Genomic DNA, 21,776 nt, shown 5'->3' with positions numbered 1-21,776 from the left:
ACACCGAAAAAAAAAACGGATGAAGCAAATGATCGAGCATAACACTGACCTGGGAGGTGTTTCACAAAGCAAGATTTCTCAGTCAGCTGGCTTAACCTAAGCTAGAAAGTCCATAAGCAACCCCCCTTACTGGACAGTCATGACTTCTAGCTTAGGTTAACCCAGCAAACTGAGAAATCCTGCTTTGTGGAATGATTGCACTGTGAGATGTGGTTTGCATTGTCAACCCCGGGTTCGAGTCTCCGCCTGGGTCACATGTGTGTGGAGTTTGCATGTTCTCCCCGTATCGCCGTGGGGTTTCCATCTGGTACCCCGATTTCCCCCCACACTCCAAAAACATGCTGAGGCTAATTGGAGTTATCGATTCCCACAGGTGTGAGTGAATGGTGTGTGCAAGTGCCCTGCGATAGGTTGGTGCCCCATCTTGGGTTGTTCCCTGCCTTGCGCCCGTAGCCATTCTCCAGCCCCCCCCCCCCCCCATGACCCTGAACAGGACAAGTGGTTCAGAAAATGGTTGGATGGATGATCTCACTGTGAAAATGCTGCCCCGTGAAAAATATCCTAATCTTACAAAGTAACCTAAACTTTTTAAAACTTTTTTTTTTGTTTGCTTTCAATTTAGTTCAGCAATATCTTTGATTGCCTCTCAATGTTTTCAAACATGAACACTAATGCAGTGAACAGCAGCATTTTATGCTCTGACAAAGACCGTAAAACTGTGATGTAATGGTTAACTTTACATAATGAATCACGTTTTCTACTTTCCTCCCTAACTGTAATAGAAATACAATTTGGGAGACTTCAGCGCCCATCTACACTCCCCTCAGCACAGACTGGAGGATATTAAATGGAGAAACCGCATAGATATTCCAGACTTTTATTTTAAGAATAAATCCCGCAGCCATCCGTATTTTTTACAAGACAAAAAAAAATTCTAAAAAAAAAAAAACCTAAGATTTGTCTCGTTTTAAAATAATTTGTTCTTTTAAAACCACACAAAAATAGAAACAAGTACATTTTTTACATTAAAAATGTAACTTTACACAAGACATACGTTTGCAATACAAAAAGGCAACATCCCATGTACCACTCCGACGCTGTACATCAGTGATCTACAATGTGTATTTTTCACTTCAACGCACTGATCAATTAAGTATTTCTTCAATTCTGAAGAAAACGGAAAAAGAAAAAAAAAAAAAAAAAGAAGCTCATCCGTTGAGGTCAATTTTTACTGAATCTTCCAATGGGACACTTCTGTTGTGCGCTTTTCTGAAATGGAATGCTTTGTCTACAGCCCCGAGGATGCAGATCTTTCAGGGGGAACCCTACAACACATTTCTGCTGCCACTTACCACAGTCTCAGCAGCGCTTGCAAAAATGAACTGGCTGAGAAGTGGGTGGTTAAGGTACCTGAAGGAAAATGAATGTTATTCCCTAAAGGTCCTTAAGTTTTAAAGTAATATCCAGTTTTAGAAATGGGTGAAATTTAACACAATATTCTTCTATGAAACAAAAGCTTCATATTAAGCAACCGGATGAGTGGAAACATGCACCTGGCTGGCAAGGATTGGGGTTGAATGACACAATTCTGTTTTGCTAATATTTTGCTGTGGCTTTATTTGCATCTATGGCTCCCCTGACATGTAAGAACACATTTTTCTTAATCAGACTGAAGGTGGTTTTGCAGTCGACCCCCCCCCCCCCAACTGGGCTTGTATCCCTGCTGCTTCAGGCATTCAGTATATCTGCCGCGCAGTTTACCAGTGTGTTCAGATTCTTTGATTACAAAAGGACTTTTTTTTTTTTTTTAAACAAACAAACAAATCAAGAAGATAGTAACGAAAGTAAACTAGGTTTTAAAAACCTCAGGACACGATTAGATGTGTCACAGGGAAGTCAGGAGCAGTTTTAACGTGTAATGTCGAAAAAAATAAATAAAAGTGGGAAATCATCTAGGTCACTACCCTGTTTGTTAGGAAATCCCCTGAACCCAAAAACAAAAGCAACCAAAACCCTACCAAACTACCTATATTAAACGTGAATGAGAAATGGGGTAGCCAGCCCCTTATTAAAAATTAAATAATTCTAAAACTCAAATCATATATACATACGCATTTATTCTAGAAACAAAAGCTGTCAGTTATACTTGTTCTGAAGTCCTTAACCAATTGCCAGGCGATGTCATCTTTAACATGATCATTACAGGGGTGGGCAGAATCATGCATTTCAAAATGCTGCCCTATGCAGACCCGTATTCACAGTACGTCAATAAAGAACTGGCCACACCCACCAGCTTGGCACGGGACCATGTTCAACAGTCCTGTCTTCTTCAACCAGCACCTGCACTCTACATACATGTATGATTAAGGTCACTACAAGCAAACTCCTCCCAGCAACACCAGTACTATTCACTTTCTACCAGCTACAAACTGTCCAATTTTACTGCCCAAATTTCTCATTCAAAAGCTACATATTTAGATGACGTGAACGTCGACCTATACAGAACAAAGACCCTGATGGGGGCAAAATCTGTGTGTTTATATAACTGCAAGTAAGGCTAAATTCTTAGGGAATGTCCTGAGCTGCTTGTAGGGAAAAAGAGGATAAAGTGACCCAATCTGGAAGACATACTAGATGCTGTATTCTGGAAAATGACTGATTATAAACAAATGAGGAATTTCCTGACGTGTCAATGTTAGGTCACGAGTTTCCAATCTAATAAATAGATACTAGAATAGAGATTTGTGGATGCAGACCATTTGTATTAATGTATACCTGTACATAATGCAACACTGAATATTATATAGTGATGCTTCTGCCTATTACAGGTCATTTTAAGATTAGGCTGCACCTTGTAACTGAATCTGTTAACCACCAGTGTCCCTCATCTGGCAATTACCAGTGTTCCAAAAAAAAAAAAATAATAATTTTATCCAGTTTTTCATTTTTTGTATAGCACTGCTGCCTGCAGGGGTCACCCAATGCCAGCCTCTGCTCTGCACACAGTGGATTTTTGTTTTTAAATATTATGACGGCCACTTTCCAGCTCAGATAATTAAATACATAACTTTCAGCATTCCGCTAGTGTGCGTTTGTGTGCATGGGGGGGTGGGGGGGGGGGGAACAGTCACATGCCTGTGGTGCCATTTTAAGTTCCTGTAAGCTGTATGGCAAGAAGCCGTAAATCCAGCTCTACAATGGATCAGCATCCCATATAGAATGCAGGCCAGTGTTATTCCCTTTGCTACCTGGATAGGCTGCCTGTGATCCTCACCAGAATAAGTGGTTAGAAGACAAATGGATGGATCCAAAAATAAGAATGGATGGAAAAAAAGCCAATTGTCTGTTTTTAATTCATTTAAATGGCGCAGATTTAGGCCATCATAGTCACAACAGACTATATTTCTGAGAAAAATAAGGAGGCCTCAGACCAACATGAATATTAAAATGTAAATAAGCAGCAGCTGAAAGATGCCTTCAGCGAATACATGCCTGCTTCAATCAGACATTAAGGCGCCAATGGTGAGGGAGAGTTGAAGCAAAATATACAAATGGACTTAAGACACCTTATTAAAATGTGCCACGAACCTGCATTTTGCTGCACAGCATTGAGCAGTAAGGCGTACTATTCTGATACAAGTTTCACAAACTGGCTATAAGGAGCAACCAACTATTTCTCTCCATTAAATCAAAGCAAACTAACACCACATTAAGGCATCCTACTTGGAACTCCAGACATCTACATGGCTAGAAACTTTGGGATTGACGTACTCCATCCTCACCGGCATGGTTGTAGAAAAAGAAACTGAACCAGGTCCAAAACCAGACAGGGCAAGGACCTCTCCAGGTTAATCCCTGAAGTCTACAGTGATGACAAAAAGCGAGCCTCTTACATGCAGACACAACCACACAGTTCAAGTACATATACAGAGCTACAGCCAACCTACCCAGTACACCAGAGCCAGTACACCCCAATCCCCCCTATCCTGGAGGAGGCAGGATCAAACAACAGTGTTTCAATATTCAGCCTACAGGGAGGCAGGCAAGGGCTTAACAATATAACTACACCACCGAATATGCAGAAACGGAGAACAACCAAAACCTGATCTTCTATAACCACATTTTACACCCAACAGGATGTCTCCTAGCTTCATGTTCCTTAAAGATGGACACTATTTCAGTAAACTAAACCATGATGATTTACTGTGTGAAGCAGCTTTGTTTCTGGCTGTTCCTTAACTCAATATTTATTCTAGCCCATCTATGGTTTTATTTTGAATAAAGGCAAATCCACAAAGCCTGTCCGTCTCTAGATTGTGGCTGCATGTTGTTTCAATAGCAGCTATTTTCAAAGGATTAACCGTTCTTTTAGGCGATGACTACTGTAAGTCTAAACACCAGCCAATTTTATTTTTAGCCAATATGTCTAAAAAGGCTGAATAGAGGATGCAGATTCTCTAATAGTCGCAGGTCTCCAGCTGTGCAATCTTATCACCAGCATATGTTGTTAAATATAAAATTTCCTAAAATCCAGCAACCCTTACAGTTTATTCTGAAAATTAGTCTACAAACACAGGTTATCTTCTCCGATTCTTTATTCTAAAGGGAATACCATGAAGGAGGCAGTCTAGTTCTTGGAGAACTAAGAATTTACAGGGACCTAACTGCCGAGTTAGGAAAGTCCTTTTGAATATTTCAAATAAGCTTGGGACATGAATGTAGATGATAATTCATTGCCACTCAGGTGTCTGCTTGTGGCTTTGCAGTTGAGCCAGTCTGGACCATCTTTGCTTTCCCTCCCTGTCTTGGTTTCAGCTGATATTTTCTACATATTGGGGTTGCAGTCATGGGCAGTCATGGCTGGTTATGTTGGGATCATGGCTGCCACCCCCGGAACTGAACAGCAGAGCAGCAGGTCTAGGGATGAGTACCCCTCCCGAATAGCGATCAGCAGTGTCACAGTGGCATCAGCCGTGTGGTGTGAAACAGGAGAGGGTTCAGATCCTCCGCATGAACAGCACGGTGCAAAGAGGGCTCCGACGCACTCCGCTCAATCTTTGGCATCAGGTCCTGAACCTGCTCAATACCGACCAGGATCTGTGCAGAAAAGCCAACAAACTGATGAGAATGAGGCTCTGTCATGACGAGGCCAACAACAGGAATTCTTTAAGTGGATTATGCTCAGATCGACAGTAGGAATACCACCAGTCAGTTTGGGTACAGCTAATATTGGGATGTATTCATGTCATAGCGTGCAAGTTTTAGCAAAGTGATGTTGACTAGCCGTGAAGACACAGAGGTAAGCAGATTCCAGGCGATCTCACCTGTGGGAAAAGGGGTCTTTCATCCAGTTTGAACTTCAGGCAGTCGACGATGAGCCTCTTCATGGCTTTTGGAGAGTTGCTGTACAGCTTACTAAGGTCGGGGGACAGATAGCCACGCCCCACCATGAAAATGATCTGAAAAAGGAAGATACAAGCAACTTTGGGTTTTAAATACCCAACACCAGCAAGGCGGACCACTTGAGGCAGACTGACAGGTTGAGAGTGGAATATACCTGATCACGGTTGCTGATGTTGGAATAAGGCAGCGTGCCAGACATCAGCTCATACAGAACTACACCATACCCATAGACGTCAGACTGGAATGTGTAAGGGTTGCTGTCTTGCATACGAATAACTTCCGGGGCCTGGAAAAAGAAGTCAACCGCTGTTATAAACAGAATCACCTACAACCTCAGCCATGGTTCTGAAGTTTTACTACTGACATCCCTGCTAGAAATACACATCAAACAGTTAGGAAGTAAAAAGGCAGTTGGGAACAGCAGTAAGAAAAACACTGAAGAAATACAGTTTGAGCCAAATGTCAGTGGTGGCAAACCGGCCTCCTGGGCTAGTCGGGAATTTCCAGTGTTACCTACCATCCAAAGAATTGATCCACTGGGCTGCTCCACCTGCTGGGACCCACTCCAGCGTGACTTGACCGTTGCCAACCCAAAGTCCCCAATCTTAACCGTCCAGCCTTCATGGAGAAAGATATCTGAGAGCTGAAGTCAAGGAGCATACAAGTGGTCCCTGGCAGTACAGCAGTAGGTAGGAGTGACAGATGCAGATGACCAGCCCCATCCCTCCATCAGGATGGTAACCAAGCAGAAGATAATCCACTTAGGGTCCAAATGGACGGTTTCACCATGATGCATCTCCATTAAAAGGGTTTTTGGGTTTGTTACTAAACTAGGGACTTAAAAAAAGTTCAACTGCAAGCTGTGAAACCAGAAAAATTGAGTTGTTTATCAGATCGGTGGAAAGGTACAGGACAAAAACAGTCATTAGAAAGTCAGCGTACAAGAAAAGACAGCTGCATGTCTATGTGGCAGCTACTTGGACAACACAAAATGTTAGAAGGATACTGTTTGATTTTAGGTCTCTGTGGATGATATTCTTAGCGTGAAGGTAGCTGGAATTAGAAATAAATAAATCATAAGGCATGGACAGGTTATAATCACCTGCAGTGCCTTCAGTTCCATCACAATATACTTTGTGCTCATCCCAACACAATAGAAAGAAGTTCACAAAAGGGGAAAGTCCACTAAAATCCCAAGATACACAATGCATACAAACCCCATCAGTGTACATGGATGTATTCAAATGCAATACAACATGTGAGTGCTGTGTGTGTGTGTGTGTGGGGGTTTGCATAGGTCACATTTGGGGACCAAAATGTCCCCAAAGTGCAGTAAAACCTGAACCTTCCTTACTTTTGGGGACACTTCCTCAGGTCCCCATTTGGATAACCTCAATTTTATAAAAAAATCTGTGAATGCAATCAAAAAAGCACAAGTGCCAAAAGTCTTGTATTTTGGTTGGTTACTTATGGTTAGGGTTAGGGCTGGGTAGGGGTTAAGGGTGTCATTGTTGGGATTAGGGCTTTTCCCCATAGAAATGTTATGAAGAAGAGTCCCCAAAAATAAACAAAGACATGGACTGCGTATGTGTGTGTGCTTGTGTGTGCGTGCGAGCACGCGTGAGAGAGAGGGCGCTCCGTCTTACTCCATGCCCTGGGCTGTCTGCCGCGCCACGTCGATGCGTCGCATAGTGTCGAACTTGGTCTCTGTGACGTGCAGGTGCCGGTAGAGGCTGCTGCCCTCACACCACTGTGTGATGATGGCAAACTTGGGCTTCGTCATGAAGCCCATGAAGAGCAAGATGTTGACGTGACGTGTCTTCCTGGAAGGAGAAAGAGAAAGTCAAACTCCGAGTCTCTCGCTACACATTGTGCCCCCCCGAGTAATAGCCAACAGCTGATAAAACAGTATCACTGGCCGACATCCTGATTAACATATCGCTGAAAGCAACCACCGCTGAGCTTTTGGGCCCCATGAAAGTGCATCATACTGGGTCCCCAACGAGGACTAATCCAGTTATGCTCCATCATCCCCTGGCTCCACTTATACATGTGACACGTGAGCTGGGCTGACCTGAGCACCTGCATCTCATTTTTGAAAGCCTGCAGCTGCTCTGGCGTGGGGTCCGTCACCTTCAGGATCTTCACAGCCACATCCCCATGCCACTTGCCCTTGAAGACGGTCCCAAAAGACCCCGTGCCAATGCGCTTCAGAATGGTGACCTCACTTGAGTGCACCTCCCAGTAGTAGCTGGAGTCCCGGTTTCCACCGCGGTGCTGGAACACATTTCCATTCACCAAAGTAAGGACATCTCCAGTTTACATGATTAAATATGTGAGAATTAGAACTTGATTATGCTAGATCCTGATACTGAAATTCTAACGCAAGTAGAAAAGAAAAAAAAAAACGCACAAAAGTGAACCAGGGTGCCAGCAAACAGCTGGAAACCAACTCACCACTTTCTTTTTGTCATCTGAGGAGGACGACTTTCGCTCTTTGGTCTCTGAAGGAGACTTGGGAGGTCGTTTCCCAGGCGAACCAACAGAAGGAGGACTGGTGGAAGGTTTAGACAAAGTCTCCAATCCTGGAACCAGGGGAGCAAACGCACAGAAAACTTTGACTGGAATGGGGGGGAAAGACTGAGACTCTCTTCAGTTATGGGTTTACAACTTGAATCAAACCTCAGCAGAATAATAAACTTAGAAGAGATGCAGTCCTGCAAGTTTTATTTATAAAGTAAAAAAATAATCAAACACTCACCCATTGAGTTGTTTTTAATTAGTGCTTCCTACAGACAAAAAGGCAATGTACGCATTTTAGATATCTAAATACAAAACCAATTACAATCAAAAATAAAGGAAATGACATCTTAATGCACATAACAGGAAACCTTCAGAACATTCTTTTGAATTGCATGTGGAGATACACCATCTTACAGTCTCAAATTCTCCGCCCAGATGAAATTGAAAGAAAAGCTGAACCATAAGATTAGATAGCCAACAAGCACCAAAGCTCACCTCAATAAGCCCAGGCCCTACTGTGCTGAACATGTGGACGTTGGGAGTCGATGTGGACCGGTGCCGCTGAAGGGACTGGCTGCCAGAGTCATGGGGGGGGAAGTGGAATGCCGAAGACGGTGACAGCAGCCCCCGCCTGAGAGAAAAGTGGGAGAATGGTACAGATGAAATGGTATAAACCATGACTCAGGTTAAAAGATCAATACACACAGGATTCACATTAAATGAATATTATTGCATTAAGTGTCATCAAATCAACCACATAGACAGTACCCCTCCAGAATGTCCTGCCTTCCATTTGGGTTTTCAACTTGCATTTAAACTGCAGACTAAAATGAAGGTTGAATGGTATTTCCTAAGTGTTTCTGGTTTGAATATTAGGAGGAATTAATCCTAATCTTTTTTTCTGCTCAAACAAAATCTGAATTAAACTGCATGTTGAAAAAAAGTATCCAGGTAATTTAAACTGATCTTTAGTGTACTTATGTAAAAATCAGTCACAATACTATCATGAATAGGCAGTTTTGAATCACAACACACTATATGGTTACACATGCAAAAAAGTTCATAAAACCACCCATTCTTTAGACATAAAACTAGTCCCTAGGTTACTGTTCCAAGTTGGTCTTAGTCTAATTTGTAGGTAAGTCAGAGCAGTTGACAAATAAAAATAATCAATACATACTGATTAAGGTAACTTTATACGGTACTGTACAGTGCCACAAGCCAAAGCACCACTGAAGCAGTGCAGTGTGTTCATGTCACTAAGTAGTGCTGCATTCGCTATCACAGTCCATTGTCTTTGACTCTAAAATTTTATATAATAGGCTTTATGGCAGCGTGTTTGTAAGTACAGGGTTCACTTGAACACATGCGTTGTAATATTCAGTAGCCTAAGAACTACAAAAACGAGTTTTAATTGTGGTTTTCACAAAATAGACTGAAAAATCCAACAAAATAGAAGGGTGAAGATCTTTTCATATGCCAGAAAGAACTTACTTCGGCTCTGGGTTTACTTCCATGTCACTTTTGGATAAGGAGCTGTCTGGTATGAGTATGGTGATTTGAGGATACTCATCTAGGCATGTACTGGGTAATCTGTTAAAAAAAAAAAAAAAAAAAGACCACGGTCTGTTAGTCGCCTGTCAGTGCAAACACCAGGGAACCCGCAGAGCTTCAGGGCAAAACGCAAACCCTTCACTCGCGCGTGTTGTGTGATAAAGCACTCACATCTTGTTCATTGTGTCCATGTCCACACACACTGTCGGCACCTTGCTGCTGCAGTGCTGATGGAACTTGTACCCGCAGGTCTGACAGCGGAAGCCATTAAAGAGAAATTTGTGGCAGAAATCACAGTAGGCCAGCTTCAGGAAGGTCTTACGCACCTGTGGACAGTAATTGGAACAGCCAATTGGTGAATGACCTGACAGTGACATCTCCTCTCTAATGGTGGCAGTGATATTGGCAAAATCAGGGTACTGAGTAAGGGACACCCTGCCGGTCTATTAAAGAATAAGGTCAATTTAAGTTATCGATGGACCAACTAGGGGCAGCGCGGTGGCGCAGTGGTTAGCGCTACTGCCTCACAGCAGGAAGGTCCTGGGTTCAGTCCTGGGTCCTCTCTGTGTGGAGTTTGCACGCTCACCCCATGTTCACGTGGGTTTTTCACGGGGGCTCCAGTTTCCTCCCCCGGTCCAAAAGCATGCAGGATAGGTTGTGAATGGCGAGTCTAAATTGGCCCTGTAATTGTGTGAGTGTGTGCGCCCTGCGGTGTGTTGGCGACTGCCCAGGGTTGGTTCCCGCTGTGCCCATTGTTCCAGGGATAGGCTCCCAGTTGGGATTCAGCAGTTTCAACAAATGGATGGATGGACCAACTTGTGCAAACATGGGAGGACAACCCAAGGCTTTGAGATGAAACTAATACTCCATGAATGATACCATCTCTACCTGTACCCTACAAATGTTATGAATATACCCAAAATGGTTTTATTGAAGAAAAAAAGGCTGATTTTACAAGGGAGAGACATGGGTGAATTCCCACAGCAGGATCACTCACAAAGTTGTGCATGGTAAGGGGGACGTCATCCAGGACCTCCACAAGCAGTTCCTCCCCAACAAGCGGCGTAATGTCCGTGCTCCAGTCGGTCAGTCTTTTGCGACTAGGACAGACACACATGTGATGTGTGCGTTTTCTGCACATCCACAACACACTTATCTGCTAGAGTGACCAAGCTCTCGTGAAGTTGTACTGCTTAAGATGGTGTGGACGACTGGTTCTAGAAGCATTGGAATCGGGGTTGAGAAGGCTGGTCTTGATCCTTTGTAACTCAAAAATTTCTACTTGACATTTACATGAGATCTGGCAGCATCAGCACTAATGGACTATACATATATTTCTCAGATTAGTTCATTTCAAAATTTCTCACACACACCCTCACAGACATACAGACAAGTTTCATTTATGTTTAAATACAAAATGATCAGATCAGGAAACACCGGTACCGCAAACCAGTCCTGATCTTTCTGCAACTTTAAGCAAGAGAGCAGAATACAACCAAGCACTTACCCCTCAAGAAGACGAAAAACAGCACAGCAATCCTGGCTGAGTCCTCGCACTTTCAAGGCCTTGTCCAGGCTGTCTCGGACTGTCTGTCCAGGCCGAACATTCACCTGGAGATGCAGAAGGTTGACCCGCCATTAAAGAGGTCATTCTACTGCTAAGCACAACAGAATCTAAAGTTAAAGAACTCAGACTGTCATTGCATACATGACAGCAATCTGTTACTAGAGACAAACATACTTCTGAAAATGTAAAAAGAAGTTGGTAGCTCTAACTGCACCTTCATAATGCCTTTAAAATGCACTCATATGCAGCCTGTACATATATCTTAACATCCTAACATACCTTAACAGCTTTATTGTACATTAATAAACAATATAAGCAGCATTATAATCATATAATTTTATATTTATTAATCCATAGTACACCTGTTAAGATACTGAATGTTCAATGAATGCATAATAAATGCATTGATGTAGTTAATGCAAAACGTTACTAAGAAGTTAAACCAAATAAGACTAGAAATGCAAAACTAAGCATGTTTCCTGTCATCAACAGAATGACATTTTGAAATCTATTGCATTAATATTCTCAGTATTTATTCCCAAATGACATGAATCTGCAGAAAAACGGCAAAGTCCTTGTGCTGCGGTGTTACAAGTTAAAATCACTGTTAAAATCAGACCAATTCAGGTCAACTATCATGATTCGTGTTCTTAATATTAGACCTGTAACTAATATAAGCATTGCAAAGCCAGGACCTGCAGCCCGAATATTCGACACATTAAGTCTAAGATACGCGACCCTACGGCAGCCACCCACCACAGTGCGCTGCTTATTAGGGAGGTAGACACGAATGGTACCACCACCACCACGGGGCAGGTCCTCCGGGCTGGTCTCCACAGAGGAGGAGCAAGACGAGGAAGAGGACATGGTGGGAGGCAAAAGGAGTGGAGGGGGGCGTGCTGACAGACTCAAGCCACTGGACAGCTTCATTCAATGGGGGCACAGACACAGAGCCTCACCTGGAACCTGAGACACACAGACAAGGGGGGGGGACACCAATTAGAGTAAGGCACATAAGGCAAAGAAATACATACCACCATTTTAAAGGGAATGGTCGGCATTAAATATCGGCTAATTTCTAACCACTGTGCGATACTGATGGGATGTAACAGAAAATGGTGCATTACTCAACTGTTCAGTACGCCCCAGCCGGTTCAATACACACACGAACAGTATTATGATATGCCTGTCATTTTCCTTTTTGTATTGGCACAAATATGACAGCTTTATCCACAAAAGAAAATACATATTAAAAAATGGGGTCAACTTATTTGAGGGCTAGAATTTACACAACAGCAGATGGCGTAAATTATCCACCTCCTGGCTTAAAGTACTTGCACATTTCAGATGGATTCAACGTTTCAGCATTATGTCAGCGATGCTCTCAGCCACTCGATAACTGGTTGATATAATGGGAAGCCATGGAACTGGTTTAGCAGCTGGCATGAATTGTACCACACCGCACTTAAATGAATGTAAATTAATGTGTGTGTATATTTTTTATAGATGTGTGCACATGCCCTTGCGCTGTAGTGGGGCTGTGTGAAGTGTGGCGAATGAGGCGAAAACCGCACTGTTGGTATCAATAATGGTGAAAATGAGTATCTAATCAGATACCAATATTTTATATCGATTAGTATCTGAGAATCGATTTAACAACTCCAGTCTCATTTTCCATTCCAGCGTCAGCTATATCTTCCGTTTCTGATCTTTCGCAGTACATCTTTAGTGATGCAGCAGTGAAAAAAGTCCCCCCCCCCTTAAGGAGTTTCCAGCTGCGCCACTTTCCGAACGTTGTGTAGGCTATTTAAACTGGTATTGATGTAAAAGAACAATTCATATCATAACAATAATAAAAAACATTTTTCGGTATGAACCAGTATACCGCCCAGTACTACCTGTACCCCCCATGCCCAAAAATTATTTTTATGAAATATCTACAAAAACTTGACAACACACCAAAATATCAATATGCCTAGTGGGTGCACATTACCAACCCTTTAAAAACACACACACACATTTAATGCGTGACTATTTCAATTAGTACCACGTTTTCACCACAAAATCTAATTTAGGACTTTCGCATAACTCCCTAAGCACAGCCAAATTTTAGGGCATCACATTCAATTAAACAAGCCAAAGGCCTATGTCTGGAGAGCAGCAAGACAGCAGGCTGGTTATGGAAACTGCTGGAAGCAAGAGCACAAGCCTGAGGGAACAAGCAAAACTGCCAGTGCGTCCATATCAGCACTCTCTAGGGGCAAAACTTGGCAAGATGTTCCTCTGCAATCAGCAAGACAGAAGGGCAAGTAAAGTGGGTTTTCCTGCATTTATAATATTCTTAAACTGCTTGTCCAGAAGAGTTTACCAGGAAGGATAAACAGTATAAGTATGTCCTCCAACTAAATAGTGCCAAGAACAGGCACTAATTACAATCTGTTATATACAAAGGAACTTTACATATTTACATACTTCCCGCCATCTCTGCCTGTCATGTGGCTGTCCAGGTAAGACGGCAATCCATCCACACTTGGAGAGTCATTGCTAGAGCTGCAATTGTAACCCTGGGATGCTAATTGGTCAACACTTTTGCAAAGTAACTTAGCTTCATTCATTTATGCAAGTGGACATTTCAGTGACTGATTAAGGTTCAGTCCTTTGCTCCAAGGAAAAAGCAGCAGGGCTTGTCATGGGACTAAAAGTTACAAGTTCATTACCTATATCACATACATGCCTCTCATTCCTCGAGACTCAATCTTAAAATCTAAGGACATTTTTCCACCACACCAAGAACTGTAATTTTGGTACTTTCTTGAAGTACCAAATACGGTACTTGACACCAGTGGTTTTCCATGACATAATAACGCGAGACAGGGTATTTTGTAATGAATTTGAAAAATGCTTATAGTAGGACTGGATGATTTACGATATTAACGATGCATGTTATGCACATACAATTCTTACACCGCTAGTCAGCTATATTAAAATAAAGCTTTTTCTTACTTTCAATTCTGTACACACATTATAGCGCAGAGGGTTAAAATTTCACTAAAATATTTTTACTCTGTTACTCTGTCATAGGAAAAAAATTAGTAAGCTTTGAAATTTTAATTAGTCTATTATTCATTTTATAGATTCTTAAATGTTTAGAAAACAGTTTAAAGTTTTACCTCCGCTGCTTTTGCATGAGCACTGCAGATGTTCTCAGAGACAATCATAATTATTTTCATCCTTGTCGTTTATATCACTCGAAGGCGGAGTTGTGAGAAATTTATGAACTCATTTGTTTTATACATACCCCAATATTTATTACAACAAAATCACATTGTTAGGACAGCATGCTATGTGTCTACTGCATTAGTATATTCAACAAGATACTTCTTAATTTCTTATTGTGCCATCTGGATCTTTTTGTTGTACATGTTCTTACGATCAAAGCGCATTTTTTCTTCATTTATCATTATTTTCTGAGTTTGCAATTGTTTTCAAGGTGCCATTTGTATTTTATTTCAGCAGCAGGCTATTTGCATGAGCAAATCGACAAAGAAAGCATTTCAAGTCCCACCCCAAAGTACCAAAGAAGCACCCCAGCTGGTTTGGCACTTTCAGTAATGGAACTTTTGGTACTGGTACTCAAACGGAAGTCAACGGAAAAGCGAAAGTACCATACTTGGTGCGGTGAAAAACCACCCTACATTTCCTTACTGCTGTAGGCCTGGTTGCCTGCCAGGCCTCAGATTTAAACCACCACTGCGTAGCTACAGAAAAGATATAAAAACGTCTGTCATTACATTAACACAAAACACCACCAAGCATTGCGGAAAGAACTTAATGCCTGAATGCCTCTTCTGGGAATCTTTCTACCCAGAAATCCCAACCCAATTCCACTTCAAACTTCCCAAGTAACAGCAAAGCAGATGTTTAACATCCACCATAGCAATGCCAACTTCAACAAGAACAGTACCCCCTATTTACTAGTGCACACATGACTAATACTCATACAAACTAGATAAACCAATAACCACTACAGTATATATTTGGTATGTAGCAAAATTCTGGCGAAAAAAATGCAGCTGTACAGTAAAGAAACAATCCTTTGCTAGTAAAGCACAAGATGAAGTACAAGATTACATTAGCCAAACTATGACAAAACCCACTGAGAATGAAGATTTTTATGCAAGCATATACAAATTTTGAACAAGCTAATGTAACATTTCCATAAACAATTCAATGAGCAGGAACATAAATGTAAAAGACATTTTCATTTTTATACTTCTAATTCAGAACAAGTCTGCAATAGTTAAAGAAAAAAATGATTTTCACAAGAGGAAACTGTGTGGAAATAAAGGCCAACACAAATAAAGTAGTTACACAACTTGTCCTGCCAAGAAGGTTTTAATAGAACATTTTCTAACATACTTTCAGGTTCTGCAAAGCTTGTAATTTTCTTTTGCCAGGATAATGTCAGGTAAGCTAGGCCCAATGCAGAGGAATTTACTATAATACCATAAAAGCCAGTCTTCAAAACCATTTGGTCTTCTATTCCAGAAGAAAAACTAATGAACATATGCGAATGTCTATAAACATAATACAAAGACAGTATGTAATATGTTGAAAGTGGCACGAACAGGGTCCCTTTAAGAGCAAGACACTTAAATACCTACTGAAACACCTATTCAGATAACTCACTATAACTGTTAGTGATTGAAGAGTTTAGCATTCTTTCCACGGATGTACCTCGGCCGCTTAATCCCATTCCCAAGAAGCTGGTTTCTTAAATAACACGACATCATGGGAAGTAGAGGCACTGACTAGAGGTCCTCTTATGTATAAGACATCAATGTCAAAACACTACTATTCCTACCCCACCAGTTATGCACCTGGCACAAATTGGATATGAGGAGGAAGACTAGGAGGGCCCCTCTCCGGCGCCGAAAACCCGCAGGTACGCGATCAAGGTAAATTGTGTTCCGGTAGTAAGCCGGCCAGCTACTATTAATTATACAAAAGACAACGTAATACAGTATCGACACATTATGTCCCGTCAAAGGCAGAGCAGCCACCGAGTAAGACTGTCTGCTCTCTCTAGCCGTCCAGATGTCACTTCCAGTTTGTCTCGTTACTACTCACTGCTAATCGTGGCTAGAACTATTTTACTAGAAGAGGCAGGAAAGTAGCTACGGGTCAGAGAAACGTATGGGTTAAGCAGCAAGCCAAACAATTACCCTTTTTCGCGCATAAACTAGCTCTCTGTTAAACACACAGGACTAGCCACTAAGATAAAGAGCACATCGGAATGCTCCTTGCTAACACATGGTAAGTTAACTTGTTCTTTTTCTGAATGGTTAGCTGGTTAGCTGCCTGATTAGAGTAGAGTAAAACTAGTGACTGCCGATCGCCCTTCGGTTCACAGCTTAACACCTGCTTCCTGATACGATCTTTAATGCAAACCGGTATTGTGTACATCTGGAAAGGCTTGCTCCCTCTTTGTTGTTTTCTAAATTCACGCCAGGTGTTTGTCACACTGAAACTGGCTACTGTTTCTGAGACGGAAAGGGATTAGCAGACTAGCTACTTTTACTCCCCTCCACTTTTAAAAGTTGCAGACTGCAGAATAAACTGACTCAAGATTTAAAAGAAAGCATTTCTAACCCAGAAAGACGATAAATTAAATTCTCTGTAACAAAGAGATAATCAGATATTTTCCTTAATGTATTTTTTCTGAAAATAAACACCTACCTGCGTCGGCCATCTTGAATACTCTCGAACTGAAGAACAAGGCAAGAATTTCTGTGTCGACAGAGAGGAACAAGCGCATGACGCTTCTCCATTGGTTCATTCTTGAAATGGGCTTCGCTGATTGGGTAACGAGTCCTACGAATTCTAAAATTACCTGGCTCTCTGCTAATGGGGTGGTTATTAGATCTGCATGGCTGCAGCTACTGCTGTCTTAAAAGACACCGTATAAACATTTTTCCTTTCCTTGCTTATGGGAAACATTCTCGGAACTTGCTGGATGGTGAATTTGCTAGAGTTACTTGTCCTCTACATATATGTGTTAGGTATTTAGGATATTTAACAAAATATTTAATAACATAATGTATTACTGAAGAAGTATTAGTAGTTTAGTATGAAAATGTGCCTTGAAAGAAATGTGCTTGTAGGAGGTGTAAGTGCAGCACAGAACAAATCTCGATCATGTAACATGGAAGGTTAGTATTTGGTCGGATTTCAATAAGAGAAATACCGAAACTTCGAATATAAGTCCTGCATTTCTCTTTAGATTGCGCACTGAAACAGAACCCATGGGTGAATTTTCATATATACCTGTGAAAGAATACATGACTACATGCATAATAGTGTTACTACCTCCCTAGTAACAGCAAGACACGTGCCCTCTGACTGATCGAGTTCTCGCATTTGAAAGAAAAATAATAAACGAATTCAATTTAATTTTAGCATTATTAAACAACTCGTTCCTTTAAAAGATGTTTGATAATCAAATGTTTTAACTATGAAATATTTTAAAATATACTGTCAGAAGTGGGATTCGAACCCACGCCTCCAGGGGAGACTGCGACCTGAACGCAGCGCCTTAGACCGCTCGGCCATCCTGACTCTTAAACGATTTTGTTGTTCTTATAATTAAAATAGATATCGTCGTCTTCATGTAGAATCTCTCGAAAATAATATAATACTTCAAAATTATGAGTCTAGTGTTTTTAATGAACATTTCGGATTTCTTACAAAGCTCTAAAGTTACACATGTAACCAGGAAATAAAGATTTGCGGATTTTAGTTCCAGCTCAGCTAAAACAGTAACATATGAAAAACAGACAACTGCTGAACAAACTGAGTACATTGTAATATATGGTACCACAACATACTGCATTTTGGAAACTATAAGGGAAGTAAGAATAATGAGAGATGAAGGATTTCTTAAGATTTGATTCACCACTGATCCAAAGTCAATAAGTTACAGATGGATGATATTCAGCATTGTCTCCCCTCCCAAAGACTGCCACAGATCAGTAAGGAATGCATTAAAATCTTTGAAGAAATGCCAAAGAAACTTAGTATGATACCTGATGAGTAATCTGCTGGCATTTTTGCCTGTGTTCACCATAACAAAAACACAGAACAAGAATGGTCATGAGAGGATACTGCAGAGGAAGCCATAGCTCCATTAAAAATGTTTTGTAGACAGGCGAGATAATATTATTCTTTTTGGTTTATGTGCTCAGTGTTATGTTTTGATAACCAACACCAAAACCTCATCCCAACTATGAGGCATGGTGGAGATGGTAAAATGGTGTTAGACAACTTTCACAATCAAGTGGGCTTTATTGTCATATCATACGTACATTGGTGCAACACAACATTCCTGCATGATTTGGAACACAGGCTGAAACATCTTTGTATGAAGGAATCGGCCAAATTACCATCAAATTGCAGTGCTCTTTCGCTCAGTAGAATCCAGTTGAGATTATTTCCAATTGAGGTTCAAACTAGTTACCACATACAACCATCCATAACTGCTCATCCTGATCAATAAAGATAAATGCTGTTTGTTGTCCATCATTATTATACCTTTTATGAGACTGGGTCACACAAAACCAGATATAGATTTCCCCCCAGAACACCAATGAAAAATACTTACTAACCTACTTGCAAAGCTCAAAATTGCAATTGAAGAGATGGATCCAAGGAGAAAAACACAATTTCTACAGTATAAACTTCCCTTAGGGCAAATAGAAATTGGTTTGGTTACAGAAATGCTGAAAGATTCCTGTTAGAGAAAGGGGAAAAAATAAAAAATTCACAACATCTGGGTTTCATGTCCCAATTTTGGAGCTTACTTACAATGCACTGTTTCAACAGAAAATATCAGGATAATCAGAAAATTATTCACACAACCAATCAATCAATGAGCAAGCCAAAGAGCTTGGACAAAAAAAAAAAAGTGAAACACCAACCTGCTGTATAACAAACCTCTTTGCAACCTGGTCAATTACCTATAGCCAGTATTCACTAATGTTGAAAACAGGAAATTATGGCACCAATAAATTACTTCTCTGAAGCAGTAGTAGATTCGCCGAGTAACAAATATGATACAAAAACTGTTTTTTTGGTCCCAAGTCTCACAGCTACTCTGTGGTAAGAACCCGACGCTTTTTTGCTGTATGCATGTAGCTGTGCAGACGCCACTCCACCTCTGCCGTGGCCTCGTTCTCCAGAGTGCCGAGCTTGATCATATACACTGTGACGAGACAGGAAAAACAGACTGACTCAAGAGAGGGATCCACTGCGGAGGATAGAATCATACAGGTAATTCTTATTTACACCACGTCTGTATTTACTAGGCATGATTTAAATGACAAGCATATTTTCAAATTATGCGACTTACATTTCATTTCAAACCTTGGCCCCACTTCTGTCAGTTCAATATTCTTGTGGTCAGTTTTCTTATACGTGTGATGTCTACAAACAAGAATTACCAGAGCTCAAAAGAAACATTCAGGATCACAGCATCCAAATTACGACGTAGGTTAACCAAAGGATTTATAAAGGGTAGAAATGGAATTCTTGTCCGTCTCACCTGAAAGAAACATAGTCTTCCTGATTGGAAAATGTGATCACACGTTTGCTGTCTTCCTTGGGCACTGGAAACAGATACTTCAGGATGTTGGACACCTGAATAGAGAAGTATTTCCAGATGAAAAGCATTACTACCATGACTTGTGTGACCAGTTTGAATATCACAAATCCAAAAAACCTCCGTACCAGACTGTGGCTCACTTAAGGAGCATATCAAAGTATCAAAGGGAATCAATAATAAGACTTCGATGTACAGTCAACCACCGCAGCTTTCCTCATCATGCTTTCGCTATATCTTGGCCCCAACATAAGAAATGGTGAGTTTTGTGATGGCTGCAAATGACATGCAAAGGCCAGCGGACGACACATAAAGGTTTAGTAAATTATAAATGCATAAAATATATGTACAGTGCTGGTTTGGAGGACATGTTCAAGGCAGCCTCTCGCAGTGGCCTGTAGTGATCTTTGTATCTCACGTTTCTTGCATTTCTTCTTGTTTTTTCCGCTCCGCTCACATGGTCGCTTTGCTCGCCGAGGGGGACCAAGGAAAATTTCACATTCACATCCAGATCACGGAGGACCTGTGACTCTAACCCCCGCAATGTGGTGAGGTTGACCTTTGCCAATCAAACCAATTGTAAATAGCGGGAGAAGAAAAGGCTGACATCTTTAAATAACCATGAGTCTAACTCGGAAAATATCCAAAGCTACTCACCATAATAATATATTAAATGAATATTATATAATAATATGAAGCGCCATACATTACTTGCACTTCAACAATACTGGATTACGTGAACACAAATGGAAATACTAATTGCGCCTATGTAACACTGATTGGCGATCAGAACTGTCACGATTACAGTTAAAGTCAATTACTAATAAGCACAGATTAAAATGTTCCTTCTCAATTACTCGACAAGCTGGAGGGACTACGGCACATAGTGGATGAGGGTTCAAATAAAAAGTTCCATGGAAGAACCTCTGATTAAAACTGAGTGAAAATGAAGTCGTCTGTCAGTATTGCAAAGCAGAACTTAAATATCACCACAGAACGACAGCAATGCAAATACATCTTACAGGAAGACATTCGGGATTGATCGACTCGCCCAATATCGTGAGGTTAGCCAAAGATGTGTGTCATTTAGCCTCGCGGAGTAGCATAGTCTGTCTTCGCCATCACGTCCGCTTAAATTATTTTGCTTAATTTACTTTCTATACTTCCTGTAAGTCAAAATAATCACTGCTAAAACAAAGCTTGATCCTGTTACTTAGCCACATCTTACATAATATGTTCCATAATGACTGGATTAATATTCATCTTTTTTTGTTAACATATCGTGTGTTTTACGACCAAATGAGACTGGGAAAAATACACTGCGATATTTAGGAGTTGAAAATTAACTAGACAGCCAAAAAGAACTTTAGTAGCAGAGTCTGTCAAATAAATTGGTGGTGTTGCTGTGTGTTGTGACAACAGACACAAAGCAATTCTGAGAAATCAATTACTTTTCCTCAATAATGGAATATAAAATATTTCCATTCATTGAAAGATAAATGCCTTTTTGCAGCCAGTCCTGCTCGCTTTTCCCGTCTTTGCTCATTTTTGTTTAATTTTTCACAAATGTTCTAAATAGTCTAAGAATGAGTCCAAGGGCCTGGATGAGAATGATTGTGACTGTCTCGCAGATCTCATGCAAATGCAGCCTTTAAACTAAAGCTTGCAAAGTTTCCAGTGACTGAGTAAAAAGGTTTTAGTGCAACTTCTCGACGGTTTGAACCCAACAGACTATTGCGGTCCTTACGATGTGACAGTTGCATGTGCATGAAATATCAAGTGGATATTAACATCACACGTAACAACACCATATGTTTTAGTGTGTCCCCTGCAACGATAGGCTGATTCCTGCCTCGCGCTAATTATATTATATATTACATTATGTATAAATGATTGCTCTGTGAATCATCAGCTTAATCAGTAGATTACTTGATTATTGATATAATTGATCGTGACAGGCTTATTGGTGATGCAAATGTATAACATTTTTACCCAGTACAGCGCACTGGATAAGGTTGTATGAGAAATAAGAACATGTGAAGTAAACGAATGTTAAAATATCTCATTAAGAAT

At 40.9% G+C, this 21,776-nt stretch overlaps 2 protein-coding genes and 1 non-coding gene across 11 annotated transcripts in view; all 3 read right to left on the bottom strand.

The window, feature by feature from the left end:
* Positions 1-1,764: 1,764 nt before the first annotated feature.
* On the bottom strand, positions 1,765-16,845 carry LOC125729021 (serine/threonine-protein kinase A-Raf-like). The gene is made up of 16 exons (XM_049005579.1): positions 16,787-16,845; positions 11,804-12,013; positions 10,988-11,091; positions 10,478-10,580; positions 9,652-9,806; positions 9,421-9,519; positions 8,422-8,557; positions 8,165-8,192; positions 7,861-7,988; positions 7,478-7,680; positions 7,050-7,226; positions 6,410-6,456; positions 5,921-6,039; positions 5,558-5,689; positions 5,325-5,459; positions 1,765-5,097 (listed from the first exon to the last, which is right to left on the bottom strand). The coding sequence occupies exons 2-16, from the start codon at positions 11,975-11,977 to the stop codon at positions 4,957-4,959; spliced, it is 1,881 nt and encodes a 626-aa protein (XP_048861536.1). The 5' UTR covers positions 11,978-12,013; positions 16,787-16,845; the 3' UTR covers positions 1,765-4,956.
* Positions 16,846-17,582: 737 nt separating this feature from the next.
* On the bottom strand, positions 17,583-17,665 carry trnal-cag (transfer RNA leucine (anticodon CAG)). Its single transcript has one exon. It is a non-coding gene; the product is annotated as a tRNA-Leu (tRNA).
* Positions 17,666-18,858: 1,193 nt separating this feature from the next.
* Positions 18,859-21,776, bottom strand: part of LOC125729030 (U3 small nucleolar ribonucleoprotein protein IMP4-like) — a 75,466-nt gene continuing 72,548 nt past the window's right edge. For all 9 annotated transcript variants that reach the window (XM_049005588.1, XM_049005589.1, XM_049005590.1 and 6 more), the window contains exons 7-9: positions 19,647-19,741; positions 19,455-19,528; positions 18,859-19,307 (exon numbers count right to left, since the gene is read on the bottom strand). In XM_049005588.1, the coding sequence (XP_048861545.1) occupies positions 19,195-19,307; positions 19,455-19,528; positions 19,647-19,741 (282 nt within the window). In that variant the 3' untranslated portion in view covers positions 18,859-19,194. The remainder of the gene's footprint in view (positions 19,308-19,454; positions 19,529-19,646; positions 19,742-21,776) is intronic.

Source organism: Brienomyrus brachyistius, unplaced genomic scaffold, assembly GCF_023856365.1.
Source record: "Brienomyrus brachyistius isolate T26 unplaced genomic scaffold, BBRACH_0.4 scaffold413, whole genome shotgun sequence".
Classification (NCBI taxonomy): Eukaryota; Metazoa; Chordata; class Actinopteri; order Osteoglossiformes; family Mormyridae; genus Brienomyrus; species Brienomyrus brachyistius.
This window is presented reverse-complemented; position numbering and strand designations above follow the sequence as displayed.

What these genes read in the sequence shown, in the direction of transcription:
- LOC125729021 (XM_049005579.1), bottom strand. Translation starts at nt 11,977, where the DNA reads ATGAAGCTGTCCAGTGGCTTGAGTCTGTCAGCACGCCCCCCTCCACTC. An exon ending in CAGACAGCCCAGGGCATGGA is followed by an intron (nt 6,457 to 7,049) that starts GTAAGACGGAGC and finishes TTCTAATTCCAG; the next exon opens with CTACCTTCACGCTAAGAATA. An exon ending in AAAGACCCCTTTTCCCACAG is followed by an intron (nt 5,098 to 5,324) that starts GTGAGATCGCCT and finishes TTTTCTGCACAG; the next exon opens with ATCCTGGTCGGTATTGAGCA.